Source organism: Schistocerca piceifrons, unplaced genomic scaffold (genome assembly GCF_021461385.2).
Source record: "Schistocerca piceifrons isolate TAMUIC-IGC-003096 unplaced genomic scaffold, iqSchPice1.1 HiC_scaffold_918, whole genome shotgun sequence".
NCBI lineage: Eukaryota > Metazoa > Arthropoda > Insecta > Orthoptera > Acrididae > Schistocerca > Schistocerca piceifrons.
Window position 1 is genome coordinate 14,041 of NW_025729188.1, and position 14,928 is coordinate 28,968.

General features: G+C 58.6%; 1 protein-coding gene across 1 annotated transcript; it reads left to right on the forward strand.

Moving 5' to 3' along the window:
- The first annotated feature begins 3,092 nt into the window (after positions 1 to 3,092).
- On the forward strand, positions 3,093 to 14,627 carry LOC124771298 (skin secretory protein xP2-like). Its single transcript, XM_047249314.1, has 2 exons — positions 3,093 to 3,190; positions 14,033 to 14,627. The coding sequence occupies exons 1-2, from the start codon at positions 3,093 to 3,095 to the stop codon at positions 14,625 to 14,627; spliced, it is 693 nt and encodes a 230-aa protein (XP_047105270.1).
- Positions 14,628 to 14,928: the final 301 nt, after the last annotated feature.

Here is a 14,928-nt window from a genome sequence, read left to right on the forward strand (position 1 = left end):
GGGAATAGTAGCTGGGGGTAGCTGCTTGAGGAGGGCATTCGTCAGCTTGTCGGGGCCGCCAGCTTTCTTGGATTGGAGGTGCCGCAATTGCAGTTCTACCTCCTCTTCATTAATGGGGGTGATTTCATCCTCAGGGTCCTGGACGGCAAGGAGTTGAGGGAGGCGAGCCGTTACCAGGCGGATATGGTCGGGGTCAACGGGGTCATTGACCGGGGTGAAGTTGTGCGCGAAGACATCCGCCAAGGCGTTAGCCTTGGCATCTGGTTCGGACACAAAGTCATTGCCGACCTGGAGTGGGGGAATCCGTTGCCCTCGCCTCAGAAGGCTTTTTGTGAGCCGCCAGGCGGACGGGTCACTCAGGTTAATGGCAGAGATTTTGTTCTCCCATTCCTGATTGCGGTGGTCTTGCACCGCTGCCTTGATTTGGCGCTGCAGTCTATTGATGAGGCGCTTGGTTGCCGGGTTCCGAGTGAGCTGCCATTCTCGGATGATCCGGTTTTTCTCTGTGATGAGGGCAAGGATATGGTGAGGGAGAGGACGCAGATGATCTGGGGGCCGGAGTGGGCGGTGAGGGGTCGCTGCTGTTGCAGCATCTAGAACAACGGTGGTGAGGTGTATTAGGGTACGATCTGCGTCCGTTTGATTGGCAGCAGGGATTGTGGGTAGGGCTGCTTCGACCCTTCTCTGGTAGGACTGCCAGTCGATACCGCGGATGTTCAGGCCATCACTCGGCGCGGTCGGGGTTCCAACGAGATCTATGGAACAGATGACCGGGCGGTGGTCAGAGGCAAGAGCGATGCGGGTGGCTGCTGTGATGGGGTTGGGTAGCCCTTTCACCACTGCGATGTCTAAAACATCTGGGGGATGTCCTCCAGAGGGGTAAATGGTGGGGTCGTGCGGGCCGATGGTGCGGGCATGATGCCGCTCAGCGACCCGGAGGAGTCGACGACCTGATGTGTTTGTTAATCTACTGTTCCAGGCAGCGTGTTTGGCATTGAAGTCACCGCCAACGAAGACGTCGTTGCCGAGCGACAGCAATGCTTCGTAATCCGGTGTTTCTAGAAGGCCTCGTGGTGGTCTATAAAGAGCCACAAACGTGATGGGACCCCTCACCGTGTGGACGACGACGCCAGTGGCTTCCACAGTGTTGAGTGGGGGGAGGGAGATAGGGTGGTGGCGGAGGGAGTTACGAACGTACACCGCCGTGCCACCATAGGCGGTGGGCCTGTCTGTCCTGTAGCAGGAGAAGTTTGCTACACGGACGAAAACACCGGGTTTGAGATGTGTCTCTGCAACAAGGCAAATATCAACCCTCTCATCAAGGAGGAACTGTCGGAACTCCCCCTGTTGTTTGGGGAGACCATTGGCATTCCAGATCATGGCTGTCAATCCATGCTGTCTAACAGCCATGACTGGTTGGAATGGGAGTGGTGGAGGGGAACATGGATTGGGAGAGGGCGGTGGCAAGTTGGTGTGGGATGGTTTGGAGGAGGGAGTTGAAGGTGGTGGAGATTGCTGAGGTCAGTGCTTCAACAACATGGGTGATGAGGTCGTTGAGGTGGGTGGGAGCAGAGGATGGGGAGGGGAGAGGGTGCTGCTGGGACTGTACCGTGGTGGGAGAGGGGGTGGCAGTGCTTAACGCCTGCTGGTGGGATGAGGAAGGAGCGGCGGAGCGTGACACCCGCCGTGGGGAGGGGGAAGCAGTGCTTGACACCTGCTGGGGAGGGAGGTGAGGGAAGGCTGTTGGGGGGGGTTGGATAGGGATGGAGAGGAGGGGGGGTGGGTAGGAGCCCGGAGGGGCGGGATGGGAGCGAGACGCAAGGGGGCGGTGGGCCCACGGCGCCGAACCCGCCAGGGCACCAGAGTAACTGGTGCCCGGGCGGACCGCCGCCGCCGGCCCTGCAAATCGTTTCTGGCTTGCCTTGTACGTTTTGATTTTTGGGCAGCCCATGTAACTGCCCGTGTGATTTCCTCCACAGCGGGCGCAGGTAGGGGGGGCGTCTCGGGGTTTAGTGCACTCCGAGGAGGCGTGTCCCCCGGCACACTTCACGCAACGCACCTCGCGGGTGCAATCACCCGCGAAGTGCGCCAGGCCCTGGCAACGGTAGCATACCAGGGTCATCCTCCTGGAGCGCGGTTTCTCCATCGTCACGCAGATGCGATCGATGAGTGAGAGGGTTAGGAGGTGGTGGTTCTCCGGCGTGTCAGGGGCGGAGACGAAGAAGAGTGGGGTGGGGAGTCGGGTACGAGGGGAAATGATCCTGGATATGATTGTGGTGGTTATGTTCGATGCCGTGAGTGCCTTCCTCAGGTCGTCCTCAGAGTACTCCATGGGGAGCCCTCTGACAACCACCCGAAGGCGGCGGGTCCTTTTAGGGGGGGTGGAGAAACCTATGTTGCACTTACTGAGGATATGGAGTGTCTTAGCAAGGTCTGTGGCGGACTGGAGTTGCAGGCGATAATTATCCGCTCCAGACCATTTTATACGGTAGGGGTACTCAGTGTGAGTATTTAAGATATCTCGAAGCTCTTGGTAGGGTCCCTTGTGTTGTATGTAGATGGGAGGGGGGGGGGGAGGGGTGGCTGATGGTTGGGGGGGCGGGGGAGTGGGAGGAGTGTCTGCGGCACCATCAATAGCCGCGAAAGTGTTGCTAACGGGCACGTCGGACAGTGACGTGGTGAATTGGCGACGAGGTGCCGTTTTGCGCGGCACCTGGAAGCCCTCCGCGTCAACAATGGCCTTTTTCTTTTTGGATAGGCCGCGTTCGGCGGGCTGGGTGGCCTCGGAGTCTGATGACGAGGCTAACTGCCGCTTCCGACGCTCAGCGACCGGGCGCCGATGGTCGTCGTCAAACTCCATCGCGCCCCCGTCATCGCTGTCGTCGGTCGCGGCAGCCATGTTCGGATAGAAGAGGGCCTGACGCCGAACAGGGTCGACCTGCAGGCCCTCCTCCTCCGCAGCATCGTGGAAGGCAATCATTTGTTCTTGTAGTCCCTCCATTAGATCAGCTTCTGACATTACGGACGACGTGATGTCGTCGTTGGGTGCCGGTTGCGGTTTAGGAGCGCATACAACATCCTCTAAATCCGGCATGTCTAGTGGTCGTACGGCGGGGGGAGGGAGGGGGGAGCGGGATCTAGATCTCGGCGCACGCGGGCTTGTCCCACATGAAGGGGGCCCTGATGCGCGGTTATCCCTAATAGCCCTAGGTGCAGTTTCATTGATGACTGCATCAATGAAACTGCAACCGGGAGTGGCAGGGGAGGGGCAGATGACTGTGGATGTGGTGGTAGTGGTTGTGGTGGTGGAGGTGCAGATTGCGGCGGTCATAGGCAGCGCAATAACGCCGCCGGCTGTGGCTGTCTTCGTCCGTTTTGTAGGCCCAGTCGTTACCGTCGTCGAGTGCAGGGTCGTTGTAGGTGGGGGGCCGGATGGGGCCGCCGACGGAGCAAGCTCCGCCGGACGGCGATCCGCCACACCCGTCGCATCGCAACACACGTCCTTCGCCCGCGGCATCCCAGCTCGGAATGGGGACAACGGGCCCGCGCGCCTCCGTGCTGCGCTTATATGCCCTCGGTTGCGCGTGGTGGGGGGAGGGCGGGCCAGAGTCTATATAGGGGGGCGGCGGGCGCGCTGGGCGCAGACCGTAGCCGACTCGCCAGCCGCTGCAGCTGCTGTTTGTGCACGTTGTTGCTTTGCCCGAGGAAGGAAGGATGACAGGCCGCGGCAAGGGAGGAAAGGGGCTCGGCAAGGGTGGCGCCAAGCGGCACCGCAAGGTGTTGCGCGACAACATCCAGGGCATCACGAAGCCCGCCATCCGCCGCCTGGCTCGCAGGGGCGGCGTGAAGCGCATCTCTGGTCTGATCTACGAGGAGACCCGCGGGGTGCTGAAGGTGTTCCTGGAGAACGTGATCCGCGACGCGGTGACGTACACTGAGCACGCCAAGCGCAAGACTGTGACGGCCATGGACGTGGTGTACGCCCTGAAGAGGCAGGGGCGCACCCTGTACGGTTTCGGCGGTTAGGCTGCGTCGCAGCGGGCGCTGGCCTTCCCGCGGCCGTGCTTGTGGGTGGGAGAGACTAGAAAACGGCCCTTTTCAGGGCCACCACACTGTTCGGAAGTTGAAAAGTGCGAAAGAGTCTGTGTTGTTGCTGCGTGTGTGCGCTGTGTTGTTTGTTTGTTTCTTTCCGTTTGAGCGACGTGATGTGACTGGGAGGGGAGAAGGAAAGGAAACGTGTCATGTGGCTGGCTGTGTGTGGAGCTGCTTCGTTTGTGTGTCGTTGTATCGATCGCGACGGAGATGGCGGGCTGTGTGTTGTTGTGCGAGAGGCGGTGATTATTTGCTTGCGTGGTTTGGCTCTGTGTGTTTGCGGCGGCGTTGGGGTTTCCGAGGCAAGGCGTGTGGGCACAGGCGGCCGGATCAGCTGTTTCGTTCGTGTCGACGGCCGTTGCGCGCGGGAGTGGAGGGCGGTGTGTCGACACGCCTCCCTGTAACAATGGTCATTATTGCTGCCGTTGTCGTTTGGAAGGCGACTGCGACCGTGCAAAATGAATGTGTGTGTGTGTGTGTGTTGGGCCACACGGGCTGTGTGGACGACAAGATGGCGGACGTGCGCCGGCGGCGGCTGTGCTGTGAAAGTGCAAAGTTAAAACAAAACAAGGTGCGGCGAGGACGACTGAAATTTTGCTTTGGACGTAGGTTTGTGTGGTGGCCCTGAAAAGGGCCGATTGTTGTGGGCCGAGCCGAGCCGGCAAAGCGCGTTGCGTGCAGGGGAGCACGCGGCGCTGCGATTGCCTGGCCTCCTTTAGGCCTTCTTCTCGGTCTTCTTTGGCAGCAGGACGGCCTGGATGTTGGGCAGGACACCACCCTGTGCGATGGTGACGCCCGACAGGAGCTTGTTGAGCTCCTCGTCGTTGCGGATGGCAAGCTGCAGGTGGCGCGGGATGATGCGCGTCTTCTTGTTGTCGCGGGCCGCGTTTCCGGCCAGCTCGAGCACCTCAGCCGCGAGGTACTCCATGACGGCGGCGAGGTAGACGGGCGCCCCGGCGCCGACGCGCTCTGCGTAGTTTCCCTTGCGCAGGAGGCGGTGGATTCTGCCGACGGGGAACTGGAGCCCAGCCCTGCTTGAGCGGGACTTTGACTTGCCCTTGACTTTGCCTCCCTTTCCGCGTCCGGACATGGCGATGGGCTAGCGACGGTGCACACGAAACGGAAACGAAAACGACCGGTGCGAGCGGCAGCGAGTCGAGCAGCGGAGTGCGTGCCGGCGCAGCCGGGGTGGGGGTGCTTTATGGGCTCGGGTGCGGCGGCCGGTTGCGCGCGCGCCCCATTGGTCGGCGGCCGCAACAGGGCGAGCTGGTAAAGGTGCGGCGGCGGCTGGCGGCGGGTGCCACTGTGTGGGGAGACGCTGACTAGAGCGGAGCGCTTGCTACTGGTGTTGCTGCTGCCGTACGTTGGTTCGAGATGCCGCCCAAGACTAGCGGGAAGGCCGCCAAGAAGGCTGGCAAGGCGCAGAAGAACATTTCGAAGGGCGACAAGAAGAAGAAGCGCAAGAGGAAGGAGAGCTATGCCATCTACATCTACAAGGTGCTGAAGCAGGTGCACCCTGACACGGGCATCTCGTCGAAGGCGATGAGCATCATGAACAGCTTCGTGAACGACATTTTCGAGCGCATTGCGGCCGAGGCTTCTCGCCTGGCGCACTACAACAAGCGCTCGACCATCACGTCCCGCGAGATCCAGACCGCTGTGCGGCTGTTGCTGCCTGGCGAGCTGGCCAAGCACGCCGTGAGCGAGGGCACGAAGGCGGTGACCAAGTACACGAGCTCCAAGTAAGGAGGTGGCTCTGGAATGGAAGGAAGGATGGAGAGAGAAGGCTCCTCCGTTGCGAGAGCGGCAAGCCGTACGTTGGTTCGAGATGCCGCCCAAGACTAGCGGGAAGGCCGCCAAGAAGGCTGGCAAGGCGCAGAAGAACATTTCGAAGGGCGACAAGAAGAAGAAGCGCAAGAGGAAGGAGAGCTATGCCATCTACATCTACAAGGTGCTGAAGCAGGTGCACCCTGACACGGGCATCTCGTCGAAGGCGATGAGCATCATGAACAGCTTCGTGAACGACATTTTCGAGCGCATTGCGGCCGAGGCTTCTCGCCTGGCGCACTACAACAAGCGCTCGACCATCACGTCCCGCGAGATCCAGACCGCTGTGCGGCTGTTGCTGCCTGGCGAGCTGGCCAAGCACGCCGTGAGCGAGGGCACGAAGGCGGTGACCAAGTACACGAGCTCCAAGTAAGGAGGTGGCTCTGGAATGGAAGGAAGGATGGAGAGAGAAGGCTCCTCCGTTGCGAGAGCGGCAAAACGGCCCTTTTCAGGGCCACCAACTTGCCTTTTGCGGGAAGGGCGGAATTGTTGTTGTTGTTTGTGTGGACGGCTGTGATGTATGTGTGCATTTTGATTGTGGGTGGGGGGGCGCGTCAAAGCGTGTTGCGCGGGGTACGGCCACGAGGTTGGTCGCCGTGGCGTGGAATGGTGGCACGCCTCGTTGGCGTGGTTTTTGACCCATTGGTGTTGTTGGTGTGTGTGTGTGTGTGTGTTACCCGTCTGCGAGGGGGGACAGTGTGATCGGCGACTTTTGTGTCACCGTAACGACGGCCGTTTGCGGGTTTGTTTTTTTGCACATCATACATGGCGAGGGTGAAATGTGAAATGTTTTTGTTTGGTTTTTTTTGCCGCCCACTATTCCCTTTGCTGTACGCCGAGTTTGACAATGGTGCGACGTAACTGCAGCGTGGAGGTGTGTGAGTGACGTTGAAATGAACGTGCCATTAAGACGCATTGTTGTTGTATTGTACTGTACGTGTACGGCGACACGCACGATGATGTACCATTCGACTCTGATGTTTGATAGCCGTGTCTGACTGATTGCGTACGACGCACGCACACCGATGTCGTCATTCAAGATGCACGCTAGACGACGACGGCGGCGGCGGCGGCGGTCGTTTGTTTGGCGAATGTCTGTACACGTGTTTGTCTGTGTCCATCCGGTATGTATTTGTTTGTTTGAAAGTGTTTTGTGTGTCGGTGACGTGGTCCGATCCGTCGCCCCCTGAGTAACTGTCGATCGGCGCGATAGACCGGCGTCACGCAACTGAACCGAAGTCTTGGGCACACCCGTCATACTGTTGTACACCGTCGCGCTGAGAACGGTAACGAAAGGTTGACTTTGATCGGTCGAATGTCTGGGCAGAACGTGAGGAATGAGGCAAGAGTGCAAGGAGGGGGGGCAAAAGAGAGAGGAAGGGAAAAAGGGGAGAAACGCATTCGTAGAGCAACGGAACGTTCCCGTGTCGGAGGCGTATTGGAGCCGCACTGAAATGCGTTTAACGGCGGCGCGGCTGCAAGTGTCTGCCGTGGTGAACGTTACCTTTGACGGCTGCATTGGGCTTTGCCTTTGCTTTTGCTTTCGCTTTCGCTTTCGCTTTCGCGTTCGCTTTCGCTTTCCCGGATGTACGTAACGTTTGTTGATATGGTTCTGAGGAAGAGTGTATGACAGTGCCGTGCCGTCCATGTTCGTGTGCCCTCCCATTGTGTGTATGCTATTGTCTGTGTACTTGAATGATGTACGTAGGTGTTAGTGGACATGTTTTACCAGTGGGGGGAAATGGATCGTCGATAGTTGGCGTCACTCTGTCACGGTCGAGATGACGCACCCTCCGTACAGAAAGGTGTCGAGAAAGTGAGTGTGTGTGTGTGTGTGTGTGTGTGCGTCCGTGAATTGGCAGTGTTTGGAGGTCGGCGTGCCCTGCATGTGGCCCGGAAGGCTGTTCGGTTTGGCGGTAGTGTTGTGTGGACAGGGGAGGGGCATGCGTAACGCTGCTGGCATGGCATTTCGGGAGATGGGAGGGGGCAAACGAGGAGCGGCGGCCAAAGACGGGACGGGGAGGGGCGCGGTGTGGGTGGCTTGCGCCTGTGCTCGGCGTTGTGGTTTGTGCAAAAGAGGAGGAGAAAAACAATGAGTTGCCAGGGAGGGGAGCGGTGTTGTGTTGTGGTTGTCGTGGTGTAGCCGCAGACGCGGCTGTCAGTGAACGTGGCGAGACGGACGGATGCGCGGAGGGGCGGGGGCGGCGCATTTCGCCGGTGCCGTGCCGTGCCGTGCCATGCCTGAAAGCCGCGTGGTCGCTGTGTTGTTGGTGGCGTGGGGGCGAGGAGAGTACCGTACGGGTGTGCTTGTGCGCCGGAAATGGCACACTGCGCCTGCCCGTCTTGGAGGCTGATGGCTGTGGTGTGGAAATGGGGCGCGGTTGATGTTGAAGCAGTTGAAGAACAGAAAAGAAACCAAGAAAACGGAAGGCGTGATGCGGCGGTGGTGGTTGAGAGCGGGAAAAACAAAACAAAACGAAACAAAAAAGAAAACAAAAAGTCTATCAATATTAAAATGTAAATGGAAATGGAAATGGACCCAGGTATATAACCTCCCTGCACAAATAGCAGAGAGTCCGATGATAATAAAAATGTGCCAGAATGTTAACGTCCCTACAAAACAAACCCAACGATAATATTAATGAAAGAATGAACCGTATGTAACATTGCAACAGACATAATGAAACCTGATAAATTGTATAAGGGCAGCAGCGTTGACCTTTGGCCCTGTATTCAGAATAAAAAGAGCCAAAGATCGTTACCCCAATGAAAAGAAGACACTGAAACACGTATGTAACGTAGCAGCGATGGCGAGACATTGTAGCATCTGTGACCAGAGAGTTTGCGCTGGACTGCGCGAGTGTTGCGAGCGGTTCTCAGTCAGTCAGTCAGTCGTTGCGAGTCTGTACTCTGTCAGTAGTCGTCGCGTGCAGTACGCTAATAGTCGTCATGCAGAGCGGTCGGTCAGTAGTAGCAGCCGAGTGCGGTTGTGTGATGTAGGCGGCCGGCAACACTGGTCAAGATGGTGAATAAGGTATACTGTTAATTAATATAATCATTAGATAATGAAAAAGTTTATTTATTGTAATTATTCTCCAACAAGTTCCCCAATAGTAATTTTTATTTCAAAAGCATTTTTCAAACATTTAATTTTTTATTGAACTAAAGAGTTCGTTGCACTTCACATTTCATTCCACTTCTTTGAAGAAAAATTTCACTAAAATCACAAAAAAAAGGAGAATATTATCATTTGCAATGCAGTTCCTCCAAGCGCTGCGCAACAACAAGAGCAGAAATGTGACATCCATTTATTCTGAGGTAAGACTGTAATTCTGATTGTTTTGCACAGGGCCAAAGACCGATATTTCGGTTTAATTGAAGTTTCTTGTCACTGAACGGACTTTAAATGTTGTGAAGAATTTATATTCGAGTCGGATTGCGAATTTCACATTGTTGTTGCCATTTTCAATACCTCTCATTGTGGGCGAGGTTACAATTAGCGCAATGTCCATTAGCATCCGTAAATAACATTGTCCATTATTTTAAATTTTGCGGGGAGGTTACAACACACACACACCAAAAAAAAAAAAGAAACAAAAAATTGCATTTATATCCGCTCCTCAATTGTAGATACCCCTTACACAGCTGTGTGCAATGAATGAGTGCTGGCTGGTAATTAATTGCACTCCTTGGAGGGAAATGCCATAGGAAGTAGTCTTTAAAAAGTGAATGTTTTTCGTTAAAAGACAAAAGTTACTTTAGAAAAAAGTAATAGTGGGGCTTTTGTTGTTGAACAAAATAAGTAGAATGAACATACGTTATCAGATTTGCGCAATGCAGCTTCACACTACCGTTTGATTATAACACAATATACTATATACATCGTCCCGAACCGTGACCAGAGTCGCGAGACGAGCAGAGCACGCCGCCGACGCCCGCTCAGTACAACCGTCCACCCGCTACTACTGTCGACCGACTACTACCTCTCCCGACTCGCGCTACAATATATATAACAACTGTTCCCGGCGACCCGGTGCGTGCCACTACTGTCGTCTGGCGCGGTCCAAGCGCCGACCAGCAACGATAAATAACTCTCTGGTCAGACGGAGATGCTGTCATGCCTCGCCATCGCTCTCTGGTAATGAATACATACGTGTTGCAGCGTGCGTACCACCGGAACACGCAGTGGCGGAGCCAAAGACTGTGTTGTCGAGGTCGAGTGCGAGCGGGAAGAGAGGCAGCGTCGGCACGGAGATGCAAGCGAGCGCGAGACGCACGGGGGCTGCGGCGTGGCGCGTTTGCGGTCGGCGCCTTTGGTGGCAACGGCCGGGACAAGCAGCGGTGTATGGTGTGGTGCGGGGCGGACAGGGGCGGCGGTGGACGGGGCGGAGGCGGCGCGACGACGGCATGGGGGCGAAAACGGGACGGGGGACGGCGGATGTTGAGAGGCGTCACGCGCGGACAGGACACAGACACAGAGACACACAGATTGGAAAGGGAGGGTGCGCGGTTAGTAGTTGGGAATGTGCGTACCGTGCGGGATGGGAGTGGGCGAGGAACACGGTCGTGGCCCCTGTTTTGGGTGCGTGTGATGACGTCGGTGTGTTGTGGGAAGGGAAGGTGCTGTGGCGGCGGCGCGTAATGGGCGTAGGCCGAAAAGAGAAAGGAACGTGGGCAGTGTGTTGGCAAGCGTCGGTTCGACTGCGACGTTGATGGGCAGGGCAGGGCAAGGTTAATGGTGGTAGGAGTAGGCGTGTGGGCGCAAAAAATCTGCCGCTGCAGGCGGTGCCGTAACCGCCATGGCGGGAAGGAGAGAGGGCCAAAGAAAGAAAGAAAGAAAGAAGAAGAAAAAAAAAAACAAAAAAAAGGAGGGGGGGGGCGGGGGCGGGGGCGGGGGCGGGCGAAAGTGGAGAGGCGGTGGTGTGAGAAGGGCGGGGGCGGAAGGAAGGCAGGAAGGACAAGAGGCGAGGCGACGGCTTGCTTTGTGTATCGGTCGGTCTCTGGCTATGCTTCGTTTTCTGCAGCAGGGTCGGTGCGCGGCGTGGCTCGCGGCAGTGGGAACGCCTGGTGGCTGGACGGCCAGCAATGCGGTTGGATGGGCGGCCACAGCACCGCACCTGTGCCCGAGGAGGAGACGCTGGCGGCGGGCCCTGAGGTGAGGCCGGCTCGGCTGGGGCTGTGGATGTGTAGGTGTGCGCCGCTGCTGCAACAACGAGTAAAACGCGAGAAGAAGGGATGGCGGTAGAGAGAGAGAGAAAAAAAAAAAAAGGTCGTGTTGTGTTGATGCGCAGGCAGACGCGTACAGAGAGACGAGCCCGGTCTGCAGCAGGGTGTGGCCGTGCCGAGTGCAGAGCAGCGGCGGCTCGGTTCGGTTCGGCCCGGCCCGGCGGGCCGCGCTGTTGTCGCGAACGTGAGCGCCCCCTGGCGGGTGGCCGGAGGCGGCGCGGCGTGTTGGACGTGTGGCTGGTGGCAGTGCACAATTTGCGAGTGGCTGGCGGTGTGGTGTGGCGGTTGGCGCGTCGGGCGGCGGAGAGAGAGAGAGAGAGAGAGGGAGGAGAGGTATGTGTTGCGGGCGCCCTTTGCTGCGCTGCGTCGTTGCGTGTGCCGTACAGGGCGGGCGCTTGTCGACTGTGTGGGCGGTGTGGCGAATTGGCGTGAAACGGCTGCCGAGAGGTGTGTGGTAGCGAGAGCCGGTCGTTGTCAGTGCGAAGGGGAATGTGCGTGCGTTTGGCGGTTTCGGTGTGCTTTTTGCGGCGTGAGAGTGGGAATTAGTGGGGCCGGCTGTTGTGTTGGTTCCTTGTGTCTTGTGTCGCGTAGCTTGATGGCAACGTGGAAGGACGCCGGTTTCGTTTCGAGCCTTGCGTGTGGTTGTCGACGTTGACTGGTTGGCGTGTGCCGATGCACGTGCATGTGTGGGTCGCGAGTGCGTTTTTGGCTGGGTGTGTGTGTGTGTGTGTGTGTGTGTGTGTGTGTGTGTGTTTTGGGGGGGAAGGGGGAGGCGGTGGTGAAAGTGCAGTCGTTGCCACGGGCGTCGTCGGGTGGGGCTGGGGCTGTGCGTCGTGGCGGAAAGGTGGTAGGTTGCGGGAAGCGAGCCCGTCGTTGACGGTGTCGCGTGAGTTGTGAATCGAGTGGGGCGCGGGGCGCGGGACAGGAGCAGCGTGCCGCTGCGTCGTGGTCGTCAGCAGAGGCTGTGCGTGTGCTTGTCCTTTTTGTGGGCGGTTCGTGCGAGGCGTTTTTGTTTTGTGTTGCCCTAGTTGTTAGTTTATTTTGGTTGTTGTTTGTTATTTTGAGACGACGACTGGTTGGTGGCGTGCGCGCGAAGTGGCGGTGTGCGCTTCCCGTGTCGTTTTGTTTTTGTTTGGTTTTTTTGTTTTTGTGTGTTTTTTTTTTTTTTTTTTTTTTTTTTTTTTTTTTTGCACTGGGCCCCGGGGGGTGGGTGGGTGGGTGCGTGTGTGTCGATTGCCGGCTGGCGAAAGGTGCGCCATCGGCGGGGTGGGTCGCCGGCACAAGTAGAGGCGGCGGCGTTGTTGCTGTTGTTGTGTGGTGTTTGTTTTGTTCGGCTGTGTTGCGGTGCGTGTGAATGGTGGTGCAAAAGCGCTGGCGTTGGGGCTGCGACTGCGACGGCGGCGAGCCGCGGGCGCGCATGATAGTGATGTTGTGAACAGCGGCTGTGTACGGTAGTGGTGTTGTTGTAGCACGACGTGCATCCGGGCCGGCGCGGAAAGCGCAGTTGCGGGCGGTTGCCCTTCGGTGCCAGCCATGTCGCGTGAGCGGCGGGTTGCTCTGGTGTGGACACGTGGTGCTCTGGGTTGTTGTGTGGTGCCCTTTGGCCGGTGGGGGTGGTTCGCGTGTGTCTCGTTCGCGCTCGGTATCTGGTCGTGGTCGTGCTGCTCCCCCGTCTGTCGGCGGTTTTCGACGTCGTCTGTACGTTTTTGTTCGTTTGCGGCGTGCCTGCCGACGTCGTCCCGTCGCGACCTTTCAACCGAAAGTGTGGCGCCCGAAGGTGAACGAACGTAACCCTGACCTCGGCGCTTTACGCTGAGCCGAGCGAACCGAACCTAACCTGTGGTGTGGCGAGGTGAGCTCAGCCTGTGAGCCCCTAACGTCTACGTAAGGTAAGCTGTCCGGCTCACGCCTCACGGTTTGAACGCTTTTGTAACCTACGTTTGACGCTTCTTAACCTAGCACTGACCCCTTAACCTAACGTGTAACCTAACCTAACCTAACCTAACCTCTGACGCCTGACGTGTTTGAATGCTTAACCTAAGTTTGACGCTTAACCTAACCCAAGTCCCCTTAAGCTAACCCACGTCCACCTAACCTAACGTAACCCAACCTAGACGTGTAAACGTAATGTGTAACGCGTAACGTGTAAGGTCGGCTGTCGTGTGTGCTGACGGCAGATTGGGTTGGTCTGTAGATTCGGATTGCGGTTTGCCTCGGTCGAGGGGTTGGGTCGGAAGCGGCGAGGGGCGGCGGCGCCTGTTGCGCAGGCGGCGTCCGTTTGCGGCGGGCAATTGTTGAGAAACGGCTGTGAATGTTGGCGGGCGAGAGGAGGAGGACGGCGCGCGATGTGGCCCGACGGCTGCGGGCCGATCGGGAAACGGCGGGAGGGCGACGGAAGGCGATGGGGCGGCGGAGGCGCGTTTGCACGGCCGTCATCGCCGCACGCCTCGGCTTGTGTGGCTGTGGCGCCGGCCGCGCTGGCCGGGCTGCCGCGGCGACGGTGTGGGAGTTTTGCCGAAGGTTTGGCCATTGTGGCGGGTCGTCGGCTGGGGCTGTGGGGGCGGCATTTGGGCGGGGGCGGCGATTCTCGGCGGGCCGACCCAGGCTGTAGCGCGCGGTAGCTGCAGTTTGGCCGTGGTTTGCGGCGCTGCCGTGGCGACTGGTTGGCGACTGTGGTGTGGCTGTGTGTAGCCCCATCCTCGGTGGTTTGAAAGGCGCGGGCGGTTGTGGCGCAGGTTTGGGGCTGCTCCGCACAGGCTGTCGGACGTTGGGCGGTAGCAAGCGCGGGAGGCGCGGCGCGGCGGCGCGCAGAGTGGCGGCCGCTCTCTCGGCCGTCCGCGCCCGCCCGCGACACTGGCTGGGCCTTGTGATTCTCTGCTCTCAACAGGAGAGGCGGCCGCCGAGGCAGGGCAACGACCGAAAAAGCGCGCCAAGTCGCAGACAATGCGGCGCCACAAAATGGAGCCCCCGCTCCGCACGCATCGACGAGAAATGGCGGACAGACTCCGCCTACCGCAGCCCAGCCGGCAGCTGGCCCATCTGCAGGACAAAGCGCCGTTGCCCCGCCCACAGCGCTGCCGCGCAGGCAGGTAGTCCCGGCCGCTGCACCCCTGCAGCGCCAGGCTCCCCTCCCTGCAACGACCCAGCGCTTCGCGGACCAATCAGCGCGAGCCTTCCCGGCCCCGCCGGCACGCGCAGCGGACCAACCACCGGCAGCCGCGCCTGACCTTGCGAGCCCCAAGGACTTCCCGGAGCCAAGATGGCGGCGTCCCACGGCGCCCCGCCATACTGTCGGCGCCCAACAAGATGGCGGACAAATGGAGACCAACGCGCGCCATGTTGTCGGCGGCACCGCTGCCAACGAAGCCCGCGTGGAACGGATGCTCAGCTGCATGGAAACAATGATGCAGCAGATGACTGAGCTCCTGGCCGTGGTGCAGAAAGTTGCATCCGCCATCCAACCATGCAGCCATCATGCCTGAAGCGCTAAGGAGTTTAACAGCCTGCGTGTTCAACGCCGAGGGACTCCTTAAGCAGGCAGGCGAATTCCGGCAGCTTATACGGGACGAAAACATCGACGTATGTCTCGTCACCGAAACGTGGCTTAAGCCTGGCGTCCGAGTCGGCGTAGCGAACTACGAATGCTACAGGGACGACAGGCAAACACACGGAGGCGGCACAGCGGTATATGTACGGAGGACGCTACGACACCACCGCGTCCAAATACCGGAACTGGCAAAAACAGAAGCGACTGCCGTATCAGTGGAGACGGCACACGGCGCC